At 44.1% G+C, this 24,411-nt stretch overlaps 1 protein-coding gene and 1 pseudogene across 6 annotated transcripts in view; one reads left to right on the forward strand and one right to left on the reverse strand.

Annotated features, from left to right (window-relative positions):
- LOC110506278 (serine/threonine-protein kinase BRSK2) overlaps positions 1-11,762 on the forward strand; it is a 169,069-nt gene extending 157,307 nt beyond the window's left edge. For 4 of the 6 annotated variants that reach the window (XM_036963397.1, XM_036963401.1, XM_036963399.1 and 1 more), the window contains 4 exons: positions 581-704; positions 1,945-2,125; positions 2,889-2,978; positions 9,059-11,762. In XM_036963397.1, the coding sequence (XP_036819292.1) occupies positions 581-704; positions 1,945-2,125; positions 2,889-2,978; positions 9,059-9,327 (664 nt within the window). In that variant the 3' untranslated portion in view covers positions 9,328-11,762. The remainder of the gene's footprint in view (positions 1-580; positions 705-1,944; positions 2,126-2,888; positions 2,979-9,058) is intronic. The other 2 variants (XM_036963398.1, XM_036963400.1) reach the window with 2 other exon arrangements.
- Positions 11,763-12,847: 1,085 nt separating this feature from the next.
- LOC110506083 lies at positions 12,848-22,188 on the reverse strand (annotated as a pseudogene).
- Positions 22,189-24,411: the final 2,223 nt, after the last annotated feature.

The following is a 24,411-nucleotide window of genomic DNA, read 5'->3' on the forward strand; positions in this document are numbered from 1 at the left end:
GCCTTGAGGTAGGTTAGTTGCAAAGGTAGTCAGGATGATGTCATTGCTATTGGGGACCAATATGAGGCCATTTGGACAAGCAGGGGGAGGAAGAGGGCTTACAGAACATGCACAAGGGTTGAAGTTAGATGGTAGAGGGAGGTGGAAACAGAATAGCCTGTTTCAGATATGAATGTGCTTTTACCAACTCCTCTGACTATAATTGTCATGGCATACATTATAGTCACCAAGCACATCTGGACCAGGCCTGGAGGGACAAAGTGATTTTAGAAACTTAAACCGTTTCTGTCCATTACCCTTAAAGATCAGACAAAGCATGGTAAATGTTGCATTATGCAAATGAGTGTGGCAGAACGTTAATTATTCCTCTTGATATGAGGCATTAGTATTCTCTCCAGCAGATACTAAATTAAGTGTGTGTGTGTGTGTGTGTGTGTGTGTGTGTGTGTGTGTGTGTGTGTGTGTGTGTGTGTGTGTGTGTGTGTGTGTGTGTGTGTGTGTGTGTGTGTGTGCGTGCGTGCGTGCGTGCGTGCGCGCGTGTGTGTCCTCATAAAACTATTTTTTTTCTCCCTCCCTACAGGCTTGCCAAGAAGTCATGGTTTGGTAACTTCATCAACCTGGAGAAAGAGGAGCAGATCTTTGTGGTGATCAGAGACAAGCCTCTCAGCTCCATCAAAGCAGACATCGTTCACGCCTTCCTCTCTGTAAGGAGTCCTCACCACACCTCTTTACCCCTCACCACACCTCTTTACCCCTCACCACACCTCTTTACCCCTCACCGCTCCTCTTTCTCTCCCTCTCCATCTACTGTGTGTGTATATCTTCTTCTCTCGCTCTCTCTCTCTCTCTCTCTCTCTCTCTCTCTCTGTCCTTTGTCACCCCCCTACTAATGATGCCATTTTACTTATTGCATGGAATTATATTTCAGAGTTCCTTCAGACATTGAAATCATTATTAGAGCTAGCACGCAATGTGAAAGGGAAGAGGGGATACCTGGTCAGTTGTACAACTGAATGCATTCAACTGAAATGTGTCTTCCGCATTTAACCCAAACCCTCTGAATCAGGTGGCTATGTTCATTCGTTTGTCCTTGAGGCGAAGTAGATAAATTCACTGTAAAGCAACTGTGGTTATTCTTTCGATTTAGAGCATCTTTTAGTCCGTGCTACTGCCCTCTGTTGCTTTCCCAGTGAAGGTCAGTGTTATTGTGTAATCAGTGAACAGCAGCCTGCTTTTTGTAGTCAGCATCTGACTGGTGCACAGCGGTCTGGTTTCTGACGTTAAAGAGTGCCAAGTAAAGGGCTTGATTGAGTCTCCTAAAGTTTTTCTTGGCCACACTGTGCATACCTGTGTCATTATAATGGTAGAACACAGCGTCACAACAGTCAAAACCACAACGGATGGAAACTGACTTTGACACTAAACGCTCATGGCACAACCTTTATCCTACACTACAGTGGTTGGCTTGCATTAACCTTACACCTAGCCAATTGTCTAACCTTAACAGGTCCGCTTTATATCCCAGCAGGTTTGTTTCAGTTCATTTTAAAAGGCACCTTAGTCCCCGTCGCCCAACACGGTGTTGTTGCCGCGTGTCCCTTGTCTCTTCAGCGCTGTCTATTGTAATTGACTCAGAATCTGATGGTTCCTAACAGTGCTGTGCTGTTAGTGTAACAGATCCCATGTTGTCTCTTCCTGTCTTTATCTCTCCTTGTCTCGCCTCTGTATTTTAGTCATGTACATATCCTTTTTCTCACTCGTCACACATGTAAACGTTCTCTGTGTACAAAGCGGATTGTTTTCCCTCTCTTTATCCTGTGCGCTCTTTGTTTTCGCTCTCTCTCTCTCTCCCACCCTCCACCTCCCTCTCTCCCTCTGCTTCCCTACCTCCTGCTTCCCACCTTTGCCCCCTCTCCCTCCCTTTCTCCTCTCTCTCTCATATAGATCCCCAGTCTCAGCCACAGTGTGATCAGTCAGACTAGTTTCCGGGCGGAGTATAAGTCCACAGCTGGCCCTACAGTGTTTCAGAAGCCGGTCAAGTTCCAGGTGGACATCACCTACACGGAGAGCACCGCCGCCACCAAAGAGAACGGCATCTATTCGGTCACCTTCACCCTGCTCTCAGGTAACGCGCACAGAAAGGCAGTCAGAGCAGGGAGGCACATGAGCCCACACGCACATATTAACATACACACACACACACGCACAAACGCTGTATCCACACAGGCACTTCCTGGATATGTACACACATGCACAAACACACACGCATCCACGCTGATGCAAGCGCCATTACACAGAAGAAGCCAGGTGAGAAGAAGGACAGAGAAACAGAGACCTTTTCCCACCATGATCACACTGCACTTTTGTCCCTGCTGAGTGTCGAAGGGCAACCTCTGGCCAATGACACTGGAGCGTCATATTCTGTGTCGTCTCTGCAGTATGTCTGCTTATTCCGATGTGGACAACTTATGTTAAATTGATGTTGAACAGACTCTTATTTAATTCCGCTGAATTCCATTTTGATTTCCAGGACACGTGCTTGAATTCAAATTGAAGCTTCGTTGAGGGCTATTGTGAGGAAAATCGAATAGAAATGATGTCATTGTTTTCATAACGTTGACACTCTTTGCGTCCTACTGGTGTGGCATTGTGGTTCAACATCACACGCTTGTTTTCTGTCTATTATTCTGGTTATTTTCAAGAGCAATTCTATTTTTCAGTCAATCAAGTCCTAAGTGTTTTTCTCTGTTTCTCTCAATTTCTCTCACTCCCTTCCTCTACCTTCTCTCTGCCTCCCTCGCTATCTCTCTCCTCCCCCTCTCTCTCCCCCCCTCACTCTCTACCCCCCTCATTTTTTTCTCTCTGTCTCTCCCCCTTTCTCTCACCAGGTCCCAGCCGCCGTTTCAAGCGTGTGGTTGAGACCATTCAGGCTCAGCTGATGAGCTCACATGACCAGCCCGGGGTCCAGCAGATCTCTGGTAAGTAGAGACCCTCCCCTCGCCCCCCTACACCCCTCCACTACCCCCCCCCCCCCCCCCCCCCCCACCCCCCCACCTCCTTCTAACCGGCATCCCCGTAGCTCACAGCAACGCCACAGTCACAGTGCGGCTCGACTCACACGCTTTGGCACAAGGCATCTCCACATGCATGGCCCACACCATGGCAGATGCACCCGGCACCAACAAAGCAACAACGTTGGTATCCTTCGAGACATCTAGAGGGGGCACACACTCTCCTGACTTTCTTGCATTCACACACCAGGGCCCAGTCATGACCTTCACAAACATCATTCATTTGACAACGTTTTTAAACTTTCCAACCAGCTCTAGGTTAAGAGGTTGTTTTGTTGAACTTAGGTCCAGTATAACCTTCCCATATGGAGAATATGGACCAAAATGAGCAGTTCAAAACGATCCTCCTCACATTAGCTCAGTACATGTATGTATTATATGGTTTTATATTCTGGGATGAAGATGGGTTGAACAGGGAGGAATGGAAGAAAAGAAAGACAGGGTCACGTTCTGTTCTTCACTTGTCCTTGGTTTTGTGTCTGTGCCTGTATTGTATACATTTGGGGGTTTCTTCACTTGATAACAGCACCCACTGCTGGTGAGACACGGCATTACATACATGACCTAGTACATACTTTCGAATATAATAAGGCTAGAGACATCTTTTTTACTCCTGGGCCCACAGTATGAGAGTGTGCAGACTAATGTATGTGTCCTAGTCTAGTGCTTTAACACCTGACAAAAATAATCCAAACTTTGGTCATCATCAAAACTTTGGTGAAGTGTACACATTAAAGGGACATTTATAAAATCTTCATATTCATCATCTTCAGCACCACCCCAACATGAACATACATGAAAATGACGTGTTTCTATGTTTTGTCGTAAAAAAAAGGTAGAGGAAGATAAGTGTTTCCAATGAAATCATCTGTGTGCATTTTAACCATTTATGAGTATGCATTTTCTACTAATTGACTACTAATTGGTTGATGATGTCATGGGAAATACTTATCTTCCTCTATCTTTTTTAATACAAAACATAGAAACATGCCATTGTCACATGTTGGGGTGGTGCTGGAGAAGGATTTTTTAAATGTATTTCCCTTTAATGCACGCACGCACGCACGCACACACACACACACACACACACACACACACACACACACACACACACACACACACACACACACACACACACACACACACACACACACACACACACACACACACACACACACACACACACACACACGCACACCCCTTCCCCAGGAACGAAGAACACTGGTTTGACCACTCTCTAGTCCACACATTTAGCACACGTACCAGCTAGCAGTTTTAGCACTTTGAATGCCTGGGACTCACCCTGTCACCGATGGGAACTGTTATCAGGCACTGTATGCAACACCCCCACCACTTTCTCCATCAATAACTCACCCCCACCACTTTCTACATCAATAACTCACCCCCACCACTTTCTACATCAATAACTCACCCCCACCACTTTCTACATCAATAACTCACCCCCACCACTTTCTACATCAATAACTCATCCCCACCACTCTTTCACTGTTGCTTTCACTCTTTTTTATTTTATTTCCTTCTTTCCTTCCTTCTCACTTTCTTTCTTTCAGTTTGTCTTTGTCCCTATTTCTCTCTTTCTTCGGGGTTGGGGTCAAAGGTTTTACCTTATTCCAGGGAATTCCTTGAAATTCAATTCATGAATTGAAAAAACATTATTTCAAATGTTGTTTGATTTCCAATTCATGAATTGACATGCAGTTGTTTTCTAGAATTTGTTGAGGTGGAATTGACCACAACCCTGTAGCCGTGTATGTTCTATCCCTTTTCTATCCATCTCTATCTCTTTCTTTCCCTATTTCCCTTTTTCACCTGTCAGTCCATCCCAGCCTGCTTTTGGTCATCATCCACAGCTTCAATCTAACTGCACTTGGCAGAGAATCACTCAAATAACTGAATGACTGGTCCGGCATGCTGAGTGGAATGCAAGGGTTTCAACCAGAGCCATAGACAGTCTACAAAGAGTCTGGAAACTGATCATCTATGTCAGCTCCAAATATTCCATGCATGTGATGGTCTTGGACTTTTTGGTGCCAACATGGCTGCCTAGATCATTCTAAAACTGAAACTGAGTGTGCCTGACTCTCTCTCTCTCTCTGTGTGTGTGTGTGTGTGTGTATGGCTCTGGGGTGGATCAATTCACCGAATGCTAGATATCACACACTGATGCTGAACAGTGTGTGTCACGTATGACAACAACACACTGAGAGCATGTGTTTTGACCAACCGCACGCAACCTTTACTAATATTAAGTCAACCGCTAGAATAATATTTGAAACAGATCACTCCTTCAGTGTCCGAGACCAGAGGGGACTGCATGCGGTGCCACGTTTTCAGAGTACTGTTAGCTACTACAGATGACACTCATACTGTGTAAATTGTGACTTACTTTGTACGTGTGAATATTCCATGAGAAAAGGGAAGCCAGGTGTGTGTGTGTGTGTGTGTGTGTGTGTGTGTGTGTGTGTGTGTGTGTGTGTGTGTGTGTGTGTGTGTGTGTGTGTGTGTGTGTGTGTGTGTGTGTGTGTGTGTGTGTGTGTGTGTGTATGTGCGTGCGTGCGTGCGTGCGGGCGTTTGCGCAAATACATTTTCTCGTCCTTTTGTACTTTGAGAGAGTGCCCTCCTCCCAAGTAGAATATTTCTAATCTCCCATTAGCTTTCACCCTCCCCAGCTAATTAAGGGTTGAGGAAGAGAAAGGGTTGCATACAGAGAGTCAGAGACCTAGCTAGAGACACAGACTGACAGATGGGTAGAGAGAGAGAAACAGAAAGTCTGAAGAGAAGCAATGGAAGCAGACCCCCCCCCCCCCCGTCCCTTTTTTTTAAACGCATGGACTTTAAACATCCATGCAAAGTAAGAGTAAGACATTCCATTTGAAGCGTTTGTTTCCAAAACACTAAATATCTTACCATAGCATGGGCTAGTGAAAAGAATAGACGTGATTTTGTTGAAAATATTCCAAGGTAATTTTATTTTAGAGAGACAAGTGTCAAACGCTACATAACCACCCCAAACCACAGAACTCCAAAAGAAAATGTTTCCCGACTGGGTTTTAAACAGTTATGTGTACGGTGCATATTCAAACCGCTTGACTTTTTTCAATTTATTTTACATTACAGCCTTATTCTAAAATTGATTAAATAGTTTTTTCCTCATCAATCTACACACAATACCCTGTAATGACAAAGCAAAAACTGTTTTTTATTATTTATTTACAAATGAATTAAAAATAAACTAAAATATCACATTTACATAAGTATTCAGACCCTGTATCAGTACTTTATTGAAGCACCTTTGGCAGCGATTACAGCCTTCCCACTGGGCACAGACGTAAGAGTTCAATCTTGGTTTCATCAGACCGGAGAATGGTCTGAGAGTCCTTTAGGTGCCTCTTGGCAAACTCCAAGTGGGCTGTCATGTGCCTTTTAAAGAGGAGTGGCTTCTGTCTAGCCACTCTACCATAAAGGCCTGATTGGTGGAGTGCTACAGAGATGGTTGTCCTTCTGGAAGGTTCTCCTTTCTCCACAGGTTCTTGGTCACCTCCCTGACCAAGGACCATCTACCCCGATTGCTCAGTTTCGCTGGGCGGCCAGCTCTAGGAAGAGTCTTGGTGGATCCAGACTTCTTCCATGTAAGAATGATGAAGGCCACTGTGTTCTTGGGGACCATCAATGCTGCAGAAATGTTTTGGTTCCCTTCCCCAGATCTGTGCCTCGACCCAATCCTGTCTCAGGACAATTCCTTTGATCTTATGGCTTGATTTTTGCTCTGACATGCACTGTCAACTGGGACCTTATATAGACAGGTGCCTTTCCAAATAATGTCCAATTAAGTTAATTTACCACAGGTGGACTCCAATCAAGTTTTAGAAACATCTCAAGGATGATCAACGGAAACAGGATGTACCTGAGCTCAATTTCGAGTCTCATAGTAAAGGGTCTAAAAAACTTGTGTAAATAAGGTATTTCTGTTTTTTATTTTTAATACATTTTGAAAAATATCTAAAAACCTTGTCATTATGGGGTATTGCGTGTATATTGATGAGGGAAACATTTATTTAATACATTTTAGAATAAGGCTGTAAAGTAACAAAATGTAGAAAAAGTGAAGGGGTCTGAATACTTGCTGACTATACCGTTAAGACTAGATTGGGAATGATTTGAAAAATGGCTAACTTTAGCACCATCTGCAAAAACCAAATAGAGCATTCCATCCACCTGGACAATGGATATTAGCACATCTTGGGAAAAACTAGTGTGTTGGTAATCGCATTTTGCAAAAAAAAACAGTAAAGTAAATGAAGTAAATGCTTTAAAAGTTTGATAACAGCCATAATTCATACTCAAAGAAAAGGACCCGTGTGCATTCATTTCAGAAGAAAAAATGCCAAATGTATACAAATATTTATACAAATTTTCATTTGTATAAACCAGCTGACACTGTAGAGGTGTGTTAGAGAGTAACTGTGTACTCTGCTCCCAGATATCTCACAGCGGTCAGACACTTTGATCAGCAAACCCTCCAAGCCACTGTTTCCCTAATGAAATACTCACTCGATTGGCAAACAGTAGCCTGAGCCTCCCTCACTACACCCGATGACTCTTAACCTCACCATCAACACACTACGGTGTCACTAATGCACAGTTCTCCGTGTGTGTGTGTGTGTGTGTGTGTGTGTGTGTGTGTGAGATCCTTTGCATGGCACAGTGTGTGTTGGGATGCACACTAGTGTTGATGCAAATGTCCACTTCCCTTCCATTCCATGCGTAAAACACATTGTAGCCCATCAATAACAAATGGCTATGTAGCACAAGAACAATGGTAAGTGATAGCAAGATGACATTGCGTAAGTATTTTGTGTTTGGTCCAAAAAAAACACCCACCTAATTAACTTTAAAAAGGACAGTTAGACTGGTAGATTTCAAGAAAGTTTGGAGTAAACCTGTATATGTTTGACTCTCAGTGGAACACTAAGGGCTGGCCTCCCAGAACCAGATTAAGCCTGTTATTGAATTAAAAAGCACTTTCAATTTAGGAACCCCATTGTGCATGCTTTTTAGTCCAGGACTAGGCTTAATCTGTGTCCAGGAAACCTCTTACTTGAAAGCAAAATAGATTGTGTGATGAGTGATGTTATTGTGATGATGGCATGTTGTTCACATTGTCTGTGTTTGTCTGTGAGCACTGTATGGACTCATTCTAAGGTATGCTTTTATTGTGGTGATTAGGATAGTTACCAGGAGCTTGGAAGGCAGACATTATGTTTTGTCGTACTCTGAAATGCTGCTCATCCCTTCCTCTCCCTTCCTCTCCTCCCCCCTTTTCTCCAGAAAGAGAGCAATTGGGAATGCAGGCTTTTGTTACAGGCCTGCTCTACCACTTCCTATTTCTACTAATCATCTCCTAATCAAGACCTTGACGAGCTAAATCAGGAGGGTTAGAGCAGGGCCGGAACACAAACCTGCACTCAGTGACTCTCTAGGATGCAGATTTGACCACCCCTGACCCAAACCTGGTCTTTTTAGCACTCACCCTTCCAGAGCTCAAGCTAGCCCTCCTATGTCACCACTCTCACCCAAACCAGGTAGAACAGAGACTCAAAAGCCCACTGGGTGTATGTGAACCCTACATTTCATTTTTTTTTTTATGGATTACTGTTGTTTCCCAACCTTAGGTCTCCTAACTTAGCACTTTGACACTGATGCGCCATCGCCTCAGCCTCGAGACGGTGTTAATGTACATACTAACAGTCTAACGCATGTAATCAAATCCTCTTTTTTTTTTATTACCACCCACGTGGCTTTTATGAGTCTCCTTTCTACCTCCTGGAGCGTCACCTTCAGTCCTTTCCTCATCACCACCCTCTCCTTCCCGTCACCCTCTCCTCCTTCCTCACGTTAACCCCATTGCTCATTCGCTGTTTGTTCTCTCTCTCTCTCTTTTCTTTTCTTCCTGTCTGTGTACCTAGGCAGCCCGTTGAGTAACTTCTTTGACGTAATTAAACAACTTTTTTCAGACGAGAAGAGCAGCCAGGCGTCGCACTACGCCCCTGGCACGCCCGGCACAGCTAGCCCCGCCCCCGCCAAGCATGCCCCCGGCAGCAGGCGAAATGAGTCATGTCCCCTGCCCACTCAGCCCCAGCCCACCCAGCCCACTGACTCTAAATGCCCCCCGCCTCCGGGCAAAGACAAACAAACAAAGATGGCCGCCGTCAGCCGGACTGGGGAACAACCTTAAGACCGGAGAGAAGTAGCTAGCTCTCTGTTGCATGACTAGATAATAACCACCTGTTATCAGGTCGTTCAAAACCCAATACAAAGCCCACAAGAGTGTGTGAGAGATGAGAAATGAAATGAGAGATGCTGCTGGTTTCTTTGCTTTAGTCAGTAGGCTTAGTGTGTTTGTGTCTCGAAAAAAATCTACTTTTGATTATCGCCGAGATGATAAACTTTTGTACTGTGTAATAATGGAATGACTACAATTTTAGTTTAGCAATCGACCATTGATCAGTATTTGACAATATTAAGTACCACGTGTAGCCATGTTTATTTTCTGTTCCTCTATCCTCTCGTCCCGTTCCCACGCCGTGGGGTGTGTGTGTCGGTGTGTGTGTGTGTCTCCTCTGCTCTGTGATGATGGCTTGACCTTGTCTCTACCACCAGGGATCATCACTAAAACCTATTAGAGAAACAAGATGGAGGGCAGTGTGTGTGTCCCAACCTGGGGCACTTTGTCAACAACGGGAGTAAGTGAGCCAGAGGCGGAGGACAAGAGAAAGACTTCACATACTTCACACTGCTGTCCCCCTCCTCCCCATGCACCCCTCCTGCTTTCCACCTGCACACACACACACACACACACACACACACACACACACACACATACACTAAACATTAGAGTACTAGAGACTCTCTCATCATCGTGACAGACACCCAGAGACATATTAGCCGAAGAGCTGGAGAAAAGCCTTAAAAAGACAATGATGTTTGTCAAACCTATACTACACACATCCTCTCTCCTCCTTTCTCTCCTCCTTGTCTATCCTCCTATACACACACACACACGCACACACACACCTGGGGGATGTAAGGACTTGCGCACAAAGACGAATGGAAGTAGAACCACTGGCTCCTATGAAAGTTGGAGAGAGGTGGCGCGACTCTTGGAAGTTGGATGGACGTTGGCTGAACGTTGGCTAAACGTTGGCTGGATTGTAATTCTTTTTAATGTAGTCCTTCTTTGTGAACTACAGGATTTTAACACTTTAGACTTCTTCAGACTCTGTGTCATTGCTGTAAATGAAATGAAATTGAGTTCATTCACTTTGGGTGGGCATTTGGGAGGGAGGGGTACACAAATGAATGATCTATTCTGTTGTACAGACTAACTATGTTCCCATATGTACAACGTTTGTGTAGTTGTGACATTATGTTTAGCTAAGAATTGTGTTAAACTTATCACACTATATTTTGTGTTTTCTACTTGTTGGACGTGTTTCATCGATTAAATGTTGTATTTTATTTTCGGTTCCCTTTTGAGGGATGAATCATTTCAGGGGTTTCATTTTCTTCCATTTTGTTTTGCCCATGTTCCTTTGAAATATCTGCAGGATTCAGACAACAGTGGACATAATTATTGTGTATATTTGTTTCCCTTATTGTCTTTTTTTGTCATGTTTGTTTTAATTTATTCTGGGTTATTTATATAAATGATGGAGAAAATGTACTAGATAATTGAAAGATTGTTTTTTTTTGTTGTCATGTTTAATTTATTGATCATTGAGAATTCACTAAATGTTTTTGTGAACATTCATTTTATTCCAGCTTGGATGAGAAAGCTTGTAATATATACATTTGGCAAATGATTTACGGTAATTTAAGAATGTAGATTAGTCTCTTTGAGAGGAACGAGCCCTCTGTTGATAATAATTGTGCGTTCCTTCTCGTTGTGTGTGTACGACGACAAAGGCAACACTCCAGCCACTTGCCTTGTAAATACAAAAAAAATTGCAAACAAACTTATTTAAAAAACCAAGGGGATTCCTACTCTTAGCTTTGACCTTGTATTGTCGTTTGCATGTCCAACATTTGTCTTTTCTTTGCATGTTGTTGTTGGAATTGTTCTGTCCCTTTTCCCTCTTTCCCCCCTTCTTTCTGTCTTTCTTTCCTTCTGTCTTTCTTTCTTTCTTTCCAGTCTCTAAATTTGTTTCTCTTATTTTTATTTTCTCTCACCACTTCGGTTGTTTGTTCGTCTTTGCGTTCTTTCTCGCAACCTCCCTTCTCCTTCCTTATACTACTGTGCACATTTACCGTGCAATGCATCCTCTGCACACACACACACAGTTACACACACACACACACACACACACACACAGTTACACACACACAAACACACACACCGTTTCTCTCAAAGAGAGACCTGATACTCTGGTCACGAACTCTGTCTGGGGTGGGAATTGGTATCAGAGAGATAAAAATAAAGCAATACCTATTATTGTTATTCTTTCTATTTTGTACTATTGGGTAGCCAGGCCACACAGGACGATGGACATACAGTAGAACACAACACCAGGAGCGCTGGTATTTAGCAGGAAACCACTGGCAATGTATCCCCTTGTGACATAACTGTGAACAACTTCAGTGCAAAAGGAAATAAATCTGTTGACTTTGGAATTGCATGGTGGTGATGTCTGATTTTAGCCTACACACTTCAATGGGCGCATGTTATTCTAAAAGGGGCTAATATAGAAATGCTGATGGTAATTATTGTGAGCAAAACGTTTGGCATACTGTATGTACAGTAGAATAAAATATTCAGAGTTCTGTTCTTCCTGTCCAATATCTATCTCCTCTAGTTCCATCAACACGAGAGAGGATGGACTCTAGTAAGTAACAGCAGCCTCTAAATGCTTCATTTCCTACCAACAGAGTCTCAGTACCTGCTATTATATTAGCGGTATATCCATAAATCTTCATCATATTCTAGATCAATTTCAGCCATAGTACGTAGCATCCATTTCCTCTCTTAAGCAATGGACATTTTCTAGATTTCCGATGTCCGTCGCGTGGAACAAGTCCCACACATCACTAGATGGCAGCAGTGCTTCTCCAGTTATCCATCGATCCTCCTTCCTGCTCTCTGGGCTACATGAGGAACTGATGGTGAGTTTGCGTTCAACAACTGCAAAACTCTTTATGCTTCGAGCGCTAACTTTTTGCAGCACCTTCAGTTGTCCTTTCACTGTTTGTGGCACGTGTGGCAAGAAGCTGCTAACTACCCTAGCTTCTCTAACCATCACACTGAAACTAAAGTAATTATCTTAGCAGTACCTTGGGCATTCACAGGGGCAGAGAGAGCAGGTTTGAAGGCCAGTAGGATCACAGTAAAGGTGTTCTATCCGGTGGCAGCTTCACCTAAGCCCTGCCTCTTCTCTCCTTCATGACAGAGTACCATTACCAACCTGTGCTGGCGTCACTGGTGACATCACCGCACTCCGAGATACTACGCTACACTACACCGGTTATTTATCTCCAGGCCTGCTGGTATGCCTGTCCTTCTCCCCACATGGGGTCCATCTCAATATTTTAATGTGCCCTCCTCTCCTCACCCCCTTTCCTTCACCATAACTGACATTTAAGAACAGATATAGCTACTTGACTTTCACTTATGTACTTATTTCACATCAGTACAGTTGAAGGAAACAAAACAATGGAAGAACAAAGAAGCCAACTATGACTGCTGAGATGCAGCCAGTGGCTTACTCTCTGCAGGGAGGGTAGAGCAAGAGCAGCCTGTGGACCAAAGTGCCCTCCAAATCCTCCAGGAGGAGAGAGGAGTGTCGGTCCTGACGTGGTCCACTCCGGGGCTCTGTCTTTGGAGGAAGCTGGTCCCGACGGGCCCCTCCCAGGAGCAGCCTGTGGAAGTCCTCTCTCTCCAGGAGCTTTTCCATGTGCTGCAGGAAGACACCTTCACAGAACCTCCTGAACTCTGCCGCCCCGTGATCCGGTACAGAGAGAGAGAGCAGAATCTCACACTGCCTCTCTAGCACCTTTAGCTGGAAGAAACAGACCACTGGCGGCAGCTGCTGACAGAGGAGCAGAGCATACTTCCATCACAAGTCCAAACATTCAATTACACTTTCCCAAAGTGCTTACATTTTATGAGTGACCTCCACTATGTTGTATTTCCACTCCTCAATGACAAGTGATAGTGGGGGCCATTCCTAAAGCTTAACTACTGTGGTAAATGTTTGGATCAACAATGGGATGAATGAAGTTCTATCAGTGTAAATGAGGATGCATTCTTTTACCTCCACAGCGTCAGCCTGTGACAGCCTCAGCCCTTCAGTCCCTCCACAGTACAGACAACTCATCATCCTCTGGAAGGTGCTGTATGTGATGTCAGAGATGTGGATGGTGCCGGTGTTCGACCCACATCAACTCAGCAGAGACCCAAACCGGACAGAGACAAAAGAGACTCGATAACCAACTTGTGGCCTCAAAAGCTCAGGTTGCCCTGAAAACTAGAGCCTGAGCCTGCACTCGAGGTCATATTTGATGATGAGCATACTATTCATTCAGTCTCAGGCTGCCACCTCAGGTGTGAGGAGGGAAGTGCTAGCTCACCTCTTAGAGGCAGACATGAGGAGGACCCTGTGGGCGTAGGAGGGACGGCCTTCCACGAACAACATTACATCAGACATCTCTGGGTTGTTCAGGAAATGAGCATCTGGGTGGAGGAGAGCGAGCGAAGTGACGTTTACACCGCTTAGAGTCAGGAACGTACATTGAAATGCATGTACACAACTAAGCGTGATTTACACAGTTACACTTGCTAAGATGTAGTGAAAACTCGGACCCTAAAAATCTGAACAACTAAACAGACTGTAGTTTGTTCCAGAGAGAGTACGCCGGTCTTCATACCTAGCTGCGTGGAGAGAGCGAGGTCCATCGGAGGAACAGAGGGAGTAGGAGCAGAGCCGTAGCAGCGAGAGAAGATGGCTGACAGTCTCTTGGTTATGGCATAGTTCTAAAGGGACATAATCATGTTCAGAAAGAGTTGTGATTTTATGTAACAGACATTGCAAGTTTCCTACCCATTTTATAACAACTGGTTTGAGAATTTCTTAGACGTTGGATCGATTTGTCTGATTCATACTCTGCTTTTGGTTTGAGGTTTCCCGGAACATCTACTCACTGAAAACTGTAGTCTACATGGTAAAGCCAAACAACACCGACTGAAGGAGAAATTGGACTGCAATGTCCAAGTTATGGACTGCAAGTCATGGCTACCTTGCTGGTTGCAGGCATGTTAAACAAGAGAGGTAGGGCGGGCGAGACCAGCTCCTGGCAGTGGGCCCCGTGGCCTGATAGTGGTGAAGTCTCTGAGGAGAGAGAGGGTCACCTCATTCCTGGTTAGCTGCTGGGCTACATGGAGGGACTCCAGCCACACGTGGAGCTTCCAGGGGACACCTGTGGAACAAATAAGGCCACAAATTAGGGTCCCAAGAGATTATTTACCTTGGTCAGTCATTGAGAACAAAGTCTCGAACAACCTAAAGTGGATCAAATAATATTTCTGTGCTTTCGGAATGCATGATTCACAAGTCCTTCAGAAAACAATGATGATGGCATATACAAAAGAAGTAGGCCTACCAACAATCCATACCCAGTGATCGTAGCTCCATGGTGACATCCAGGTAACCATGCACAGTGCCTTAGTAGGCAGCCTGCTGCTACTGAGGTAGACAGCAGGGCTACAAGGGCTGAGGCTGGGGGGAGGTAGTGAGCCAGCCTCCTCTTCCTTCTCCTGGAACCCCTCAGCCAGTATCTCCAGCAGAGAGAGAATGTCCTCCTTCCTCTGCTGGGGCTGAGTCAGAAGCCTCCTCAGGACGTTCCTGTAGGAGAGTAGGGGATGAGTATCCATTCATTCATTCAGTTCTGACTGAAGGAAATAGACAAGGAAAGAACAACACTTTAGACTATTGAGACACGGCCCAAGCCTGGACTAGTCAGACAGGTGCAGCTACCTGTGTCTGGACGAAGCTGAAGCAGTTCATGTCCTTGTAGAGCGGGGATATAGGAGCGTTCCAATCATGCACTCTGCGGGTCGGCCCCGTGGGCCAGCAGCAGGCTCACCATTTCATAGTTCCCAGCAGCAGAGGCCAGCTGTAGAGGAGTCTCAGCAGAGCTCTCCTGGCTGGAAGTAACAGCAGTGCCCTCCACATCTGCACCCACCTCCAACAGGAGCTATACAACACAGAAACCCAGAGGAATGGTTAGTACTACACTACACAGACAAAAACCCTTCCCACGGGGTACGCACAGTGGCACCATCAAGGCTGAGATGTATGCGTAAGAAACTGTGTTAGACCCTTTCCACTGGGCAGTGAGGACTCACCTGAGATACCACGAGGTGTCCATGCAGCACAGCGAAGGTGAGGGCCACCCAACCACGACGGTCTGGGTGGACCGAGGGCTGTCTGGGGGAACAGCAAGGAACCTGAGAGAAGAATGGAAAACATTAAATATCTATGTATAAAATGTATATACATTCAAAGCTTTGGTAAACATTGCCATCAAGTGAAATGATCACGGTGTAGTAGAGGCAGTTTCAGCACAAAGCCTTTACATTACCTGATTAGGCGAAATTCCAGTAGCTTTTCAAAAATCCCTGGTTTTCCAAGAAACCCTCTTTCGGAGGATTCCGGATTTCCTGCTCAACCCACTACATGATATACTATCTATATCATGTTATGATAATATCTAGAGAGTAGTAGTGTTTGCCGCCAGGTCCAGGTTGGCTCCAGCCTCCACCAGTATCTGGACCAGAGACTCGTCTCCACGCGAACATGTGTACATCAGAGTGGTCATACCCTGTAGGTCAGAGAATACACATCTTACTCTGAACAGTTTTATTGACTCTCTACACTCTCGAACACCAGTCGGGCATACAGTATACGTCTTCAAACAGAAGATTGACAAGTATTGACAGGGAGGATAAATCCTCTGACTCTTTTACCTTCCCTGTCAAAACCTACCAGTCTTATGACTGAATATGTATATGTCCTACCCCTCTCCCCAACTCCCCTACCTCTATCCCCACCATTTATCTCTTATTCCCTATCCCCAGTCCTATCTGGTCATCCATAGCGTTAACCCCTGATGGTCCCAGTAGCTGTGTTGCCGGACCAATCAGGTCCGCTCTGCCACAGGTCAGCGTACGCTTCTCTGTAGCAGCCTTAGAGTCCGCACGCCTAAATGAGCTGGAGCAACACTCAGGCCTGGGAGAGAGGGAGAGACAAGAGGATAAGGAGGGAGAGAGGGAGAGACAAGAGGATAAGGAGAGAGAGAGGCTACAATGAAAACTTCCAACATTCATAACTCTTCGATAATGACGGCAGGCCTACTGTTATGTACTGGTTTCACAGTATGGTTCAGCATCTTTCTATTGCATGTTACAGTACGTTACAGATACGTTCACCGGCCAGTTTATTAGGTACACCACCCCATTCAAGAAAATGGATCGCTCCTACAGACAGTAAGTCACGTGGCCGTGGCTCGCTATATAAAGCAGGCAGACAGGCATCGAGGCATTCAGTTACTGTTCGAATGACCATCCGAATGGGCAAAAGTGTGACCTAAGCGAATGGTGTGTAGAACAAAAAACATCCCATCAGTGACAGTTCTGTGGGCGAAAACAGCTTGTTGACGAGAATGGCAAGAATCGTGCAAGCTGACAGGTGGGCCACAACAGTGACGCAGTACAACAGTGGTGTGCAGAACGGCATCTTGGAACTCACAACTCGTTGATCCTTGTCACGGATGGGCTATTGCAACAGAAGGGTTCCACTCCTATCAGCTAAATACAAGAAGAAGTGGCTCCAGTGGGCACGTGATCCCCAACACTGGACAATTGAGGAGTGGAAAAATTGCCTGGAACATGACAGCGAGTTCAGTTTACTTGGTCAGTCCCCAGACCTCAACCCAATAGAGCGTCTTTGTGTGTTTTCGACACCTTGTAGAATGTCCCAAAGAATTCTGGCTGTTCTGGAGGCAAATGGGGGTCCAACCCAGTACTAGATGGGTGTACCTAATAAACTGGCTGGTGAGTGTATGCCATTAAATATGCAACGCTCAGTGTATTTCTACCTCAGCGGTCTGGGCTCACAGTCCAATCCTGGGAGGAGCTGTCTGGTGGTCTGTCTGACATCATCGCTGTCCACCAATAGGCTGCGGCGGTGCTCCGCGTGCACCACGGCAACTCGTATCCACTCCATCAGAGGGGGAAGGAGCATAAAGATTCAAGCAATGAAGTAATATAATTCATTCACTTTCCTCAATGACTCAAAATCCCACAACGCCTTCAAATCTGCCATAAAGGTCCAATTCCTCAGCCTTTTTTACAAAAACAACTACTTCGTTTCCTGCGGTGGGCTATAAAACAGGTTCACGCAGGGTGCTTTTTGGTAGTCTAAATGTGTGTCCCATAACTTTTGAGAATTGAGAAAAAGGGCACCTTTTTACTGTTAACAAAGGACTATAAATAGAACACTGGTTCCCTGATGTGATGTTTGTTTTAGAACATCCGGTCTCTTCACCTCCCCAGAGCACAGAGGCAGGTCGTTACGGCAAAGATCTGTATATAATGTCGAGATGCTCATGTCTCCGCTCGATCAATGGGAGTCGTTGTCCCAAATACAGAAAAGCAGGCGACAAGCCCATACGGCTTATTTTGGACAGATTTTGCGCGCTTCACCTCTTCCTCTCTGGTTATGGTTACTGAGATCACAGGGCTCAACAGAGACACAGAGCTGAGTCTAACTGGAAGCTAACAGGTTAATGGGGCATGTGATTATAATTGGTACCAGGTGGAGGGAAACAATATCTCTGTGTGCCTAAGCACACAAGAAGGCACATCCACACACACAGCACTCACGCACACGCACACACGCACACGCACACGCGCACACACACACACACACACACACACACACACACACACACACACACACACACACACACACACACACATCCCTTACCTCTCTCTGCTCAGGGCCATCCTGGGGGGATCTAGATTTGGGTTCTCCAGTGATTCCATCTGTGGGCTAGACAGGAAGTAGTAGTAGAGGGTACGCACATCATCGGGCGCCCAGAATACTGAATGCTGATTAGCTGGGTGAATAGGGCTGACGGAGGGGTATACCGCGCGATGGCGCTGTATGTGGTGCATGGACTGTGACACCAGGTCACCTGACAGTCACACACACATGCAGTATCACACACATCATCATCTGATACAAATCCATAAAACTTCAGCTATACATGATCAATTATCTTTTTATGGCTGGGGGGCAGTATTGAGTAGCTTGGATGAATAAGGTGCCTAAAGTAAACGGCCTGCTCCTCAGTCTCAGTTTCTAATATATGCATTTTATTATTAGTATTGGATAAAAAAACACTCTTAAGTTTCTACAACTGTTTGAATGATGTCTGTGAGTATAACAGAACTCATATAGCAGGAAAAATCCTGAGTTGAAATCAAAACAGGAAGTCTGAGCAGGAAATCTGAGCTTTGTATGTATTCATCAGAGTACCCAATGAAATCCCCTTGAGATATGAATGATGTTGCACTGCCTAGGGGTTCCACTAGATGTCAACCATCAATAGAAATTATAATGAGACTTCTATGATGTTGTGGGAGTGAATGAGAGCAGAATCAGTCAGGTGTCTGGCAGTCAGCCATTTTCTGATCATGTTTATTCCTCATGGTATTCACTTGCGTTCCATTGCTCACAAAGACAAGAAAGAATACTCCGGTTGGAACTTTATTGAAGCTATATGTTAAAAACATCCTAATGATTGATTCTGTACTTCGTTTGAAATGTTTCTTCTACAGGTAATATCATTTTTTGAAGTTTTTGTCCGATATAACGCTGACCAGAATTAGCGTTTGGATATGTATACCAAATACGCTAACAAAAGAAGGTATTTTGACATAAATAACGGACATTTTTGAACAAAATAAACATTTATTGTGGACCTGGGATTCCTGTAGTGCTTTCTGATGTAGATCAACAAAGGTAAGGGAATATTTATCATGTCATTTCTTGTTTATGTTGACGCCATCTTTGCGGCTGTGGCGTTTTTACTTCTGAGCGCCGTCTCTGATTATTACATAGGTTTCTTTTTCCGTAAAGTTTTTTTGAAATCTGACACAGCGGTTCCATTAAGGAGAGGTATATCTATAATTCCATGTGTATAACTTGTATTATCATCTACATTTATGATGAGTATTTCTGTTGAATTATGTGGCTATGCAAAATCACTGGATGTTTTTGGAACTAGTGAATGCAACACGTCAATGTAAACTCCGATTTTCTGATATAACTATGAACTTTATCAAACAAAACATGCATGTATTGTGTAACATGAAGTCCTATGAGTGTCATCTGATGAAGATTATCAAAGGTTAGTGATTAATTTTTATCTCTATTTGTGCTTTTTCTCTCTCTCTTTGGCTGGTAAAGTTGGCTGTGTATTTTAGTGAGTTGTTGGTGACCGAACATAATCGTTTGTGGTGCTTTCCCCGTAAATCCTATATGAAATTGGACACTGTGGTGGGATTAACAACAAGACTACCTTGAAAACGATATAAAATACATGTATGTTTGAGGAATTTTAATTCTGAGATTTCTGTTTTTTTGTATATGGTGCCCTTCACTTTCACTGGATGTTGTTATATCGCTCCCGGTAACGGGATCTCAGCCATAAGAAGTTTTTAAACATGGATGCTGCAGTTGTAACGTGATGTACTGCAGTACCCATAATGTTCTGTATACCATATCTGTTTCCTTACCAATGCATTTTCAATGCAAAACAGAGCTACATTGCGGGTTTGCCCTTCATTTTCTGAGATATCACTGGTACATCGAATCAATTTATGAAAAACTTTATGAACGGTTCAACGATCGAAGTCTCAGATACAGGTCATCAGATGTCAAGTTTGGGAGGAGAGTTGGGTTTAGCTGGGCTCAACGGCACGGACTTCCCTATAGACCCTTAAATCAGGAATGGTGGTCCTCAGCCGTAGCTATACCAGTCACTTACCACGCAACATATGTGGAATGCATTAGAAGAGGTGCTTAAACCTAGCAACCAGAGAGCAGTGAGAGAATCTGCTCCTGTGAAAGAGATTGCAATCTTAAAATGACTACTTCCTTGTTTAATGAAGCTAAAGCTCCCGAAGTAGCCACAGTGTCTGTCAAAGTATATGCAGGATTAAGTTAATATCATACTGTCTTTACAGTATGTACTGTATATCCAAATGGGTAGATATACTAGACCATCTTAAATATCTAGTGATAGCAATAAGCACCACAATTGTTATTTTTTATTTATTTTTATCTTTCTGTGTTGAAACAAACTGTATGTTGTCCCATTTAATTTATTCGCTTGGTCTCCAAGAATGAACAAGGGTGTGCACTGTTTCGCTAGGTGCTACTCCCAAGATGACCAGAGAGGAAAGGAACCACATGGAATTTGTTTGGTTTGTGGAAATGGGTGTGTGTGTGTGTGTGTGAGTGTGTTTGGGGTGTGTGCGTGGCAGAAGGAGCAAGGGGGTCTATAACACCCTGTGGCTGACGTGAATATACCCTTATGTTTTGGCAACACACATGTTTCAGTGAATACGACATCCCCGTCTGATTCTAATGAAGGGACCCTAGAGAAAGACCAAGGGTCAGATGTAAAAAAAAAAAAAACAGACAGCGAACAGGCTTAACTTGATTATGCTAACGTCAGACCTGAGACCAGTGTTGTTATCTACACCAACACTGTCTGTCTGTCATCCTTTCTACAATGCTAGCTTTCACATAAATCGTAAAGCAGTGTTTCCCGACCAGTCCCTGCTGGATTGTGGCTAAAGTGTTAGGCCGGGATTTAATCCAATCACACTTTGTCGAACAATGCGCCATTTACAGGTAATTTCTGATTGAGTCGACATATGTAGCCTCACCTCGAGCAACGGGAACATTGCCTTTTTTTATTTTCTTATTTTTTTTCACCTTTTTTTAACCAGGTAGGCAAGTTGAGAACAAGTTCTCATTTACAATTGCGACCTGGCCAAGATAAAGCAAAGCAGTTCGACATATACAACGACACAGAGTTACACATGGAGTGAAACAAATATACAGTCAATAATACAGTAGAAAAATAAGTCTATATACAATGTGAGCAAATGAGGTGAGATAAGGGAGGTAAAGGCAACAAAAAAGAAAAGTGCATTGTTTTTGGCTAAAAACAAGTTTTGTCTATTTGAGAGGCTTTAGCTTGGCTGGGGCGCTTTAAAATGTTACGGGAACAACTGATTTACAGAAAGAGACGTCTAAGTAAGTTTACGTTCTAACAAAATACATAAAACAAATGGACAGTTGGTTGGATACAAAATGTGAATTTGGGGGGCCAGCTTTCAAAGTAAAGGGAAAGGGGGATACCTAGTCAGTTGTACAACTGAATGCTTTCAACTGAAATGTGTTTTCTGCATTTAACCCAACCCCTATGAATCAGAGAGGTGCGGGGGGTGCCTTAATCAACATCCATGCCAAGTAACCAATGGTGGTGTTCAGTACTGCCATACTTAGGTGCCCTAGTTTTAATGAAGATGAACAACAGAAGAACAAGACAGACTGGGGATGTTGGAGTAGCTGGAGTAGCAGCTGGAATAGCAGCTGGTAGCTCTCTGTATCTCTAAATGTGAAAGATGGACCTCTACTCAGAACCAGGTTGAACATGGTCAGTAGGAGTCTCCTGACTAGATAAGACTTATTGATCACATGCATAAGGACCAGATAGTTCCTCTCTGGCTAGGACTAAAGTGAGAGGAGTATGTGGGTGTTTGAGAAAGAGTGTGTGTGAGAGGGAATCTTTGAATGTAAAATGAAGAGAGTGTTTGAGTGAATGTGAAGATTGAGAATGTGACACACACAGACACACACACACACTCACTGAGTTCTGTGATGCTGCCCACGCATGTGGCCAGAAGGGACTGTTCCAAGGTATGTAGCTCCAGGTGGGCATAGGCATCCTCCCTGCTCTCCATTGGTGCCCTGGGATCCTTTGTGTACGGACTGACATGGGCCGGCAGGGAAAGCTCACCACACACAATCTGTATACTTCTGGCCCTTCCTTGGACACTGTGCTAACTAACCTCCAAACGAGCTTCAATGCCATACAACACTCCTTCCGTGGCCTCCAACTGCTCTTAAATGCTAGCAAAACCAAATGCATGCTTTTCAAACATTCGCTGCCCGCACCCGCCCGCCCGACTAGCATCACTACTCTGGACGGTTCTGACTTAGAATATGTGGACAACTACAAATACCTAGGTGTCTGGCTAGACTGTAAACTCTCCATCCATACTCATATTAAACATCTCCAATCCAAAATCAAATCTAGAATCTCGTTTTTCTATTTCACAACAAAGCCTCCTTCACTCACGCCGCCAAACTTACCCTAGCAAAACTGACTATCCTACCGATCCTCGACTTCGGCAATGTCATCTACAAAATAGCTTCCAATACTCTACTCAGCAAACTGGATGCAGTCTATCACATTGCCATCCATTTTGTTACCAAATCACCTTATACCACCCACCACTGAGACCTGTATGCTCTAGTCGGCTGGCCCTCGCTACATATTCGTCGCCAGACCCACTGGCTGCAGGTCATCTATAAGTCTATGCTAGGTAAAGCTCCACAATATCTCAGTTCACTGGTCACGATAACAACACCCACCCGTAGCACATGTTCCAGCAGGTACATCTCACTGATCATCCCCAAAGCCAATTCCTCATTTGGCCGCCTTTCCTTCCAGTTCTCTGCTGCCAGTGACTGGAACGAATTGCAAAAATCGCTGAAGTTGGAGATGTTTATTTCCCTCACCAACTTTAAACATCAACTATCTGAGCAGCTAACCGATCGCTGCCGCTGTACATAGTCCATCTGTAAATAGCCCACCCAATTTACCTACCTCATCCCCATACTGTTTTTATTTTATTTACTTTTCTGCTCTTTTGCACACCAGTATCTCTACTTGCACATGATCATGGTCTCTTAAACTAAAACTATTAGGTCTCTTAAACTAAGTCTTATTTATAAATGTTACCTAAAGAATTCTGATTCTGCCACAACAGTTGTTGTCTGTGTCACACTGCTTTGCTTTATCTTGGCCAGGTGGCAGTTGCAAATGAGAACTTGTTCTCAACTAGCCTACCTGGTTAAATAAAGGTGAAATAAATAAAAATAAACCTGTACATACAAAATGTACACACCATTTTTTTCTGAAAATATATTTAAAAGATAAAAGGTATCAAAGGAACAGTTACTAAATCCCTCAATTTATTTCAGCATTAATGTAGTGTTTCAACTCACACTAACGCTGTCAATGTCTGCCACCATGGTTCGAAATCTGCACAAAAACACCCAGGACCACAGACGGACTATATAAAATGCTTACTTGGAGGTGATGGTTGAGTGCACTGCTCGTTACCTGGACAGTAATGTAATCAGGGAAAATAATGAGGGGATCATATTGGCTTTAGTTTGTGTTATGAACTAAGATTAACTCTGGGAGAGAAAATACGAAGGAGACATGGGGTTAGAGGGTGAATGTTTAGTTACTATTCACCTCTCTCTGTCCTCTTGTATGGGCTCTCTATATTCCCCTCTCTCTCTATTTTCCCACCTTTAAAATTTGAATTTAACCTTTCATTTAAAACTTCAGGAAATGAGACAGATAATGCCGTGGTGCATGTGATCCCATCTTAACCATACCCCAAAATAAAATGTGATTTTCATCTGTAGGGTGCACTCTTAGAAAAAAAGCTGCTATATAGAACATAAAAGAGTTCTACCTGGAACCAAAAATGGTTCTACCTAGATCCAAAAAAGGTTATCTTATGGGGACAGCCGAAGAACTCTTTCGGAACCCTTTTTTTTATAAGAGTGTAGTAATGGAACGTTCAACCATGTATTACCCTGACCAAAAGAGGTCCTTCTGCCCAGATGTTTGTCCTCCGCTGCCATCGTACCTGGAGGAGAGCCTGGTCGGCCCTCCTGAAGACCACCTCCAGGTATCGATGACAAGCAGATTGCCATCGGACCCCGGCTCCCCGGTCTCGTCTCGGGCAGAAGGATGGCTGTCCATCCGGGATCTGTCGGCCCTTTCCCCATCTCCAAGATCATTAGCCAAAGAACTCTTTTGGAATCCTTTTTTTCTAAGAGTGTAGTAACAGAGTAGTAATGGAACGTTCAACCATGTATTT

Source organism: Oncorhynchus mykiss, chromosome 26 (assembly GCF_013265735.2).
Source record: "Oncorhynchus mykiss isolate Arlee chromosome 26, USDA_OmykA_1.1, whole genome shotgun sequence".
NCBI classification, from domain to species: Eukaryota; Metazoa; Chordata; class Actinopteri; order Salmoniformes; family Salmonidae; genus Oncorhynchus; species Oncorhynchus mykiss.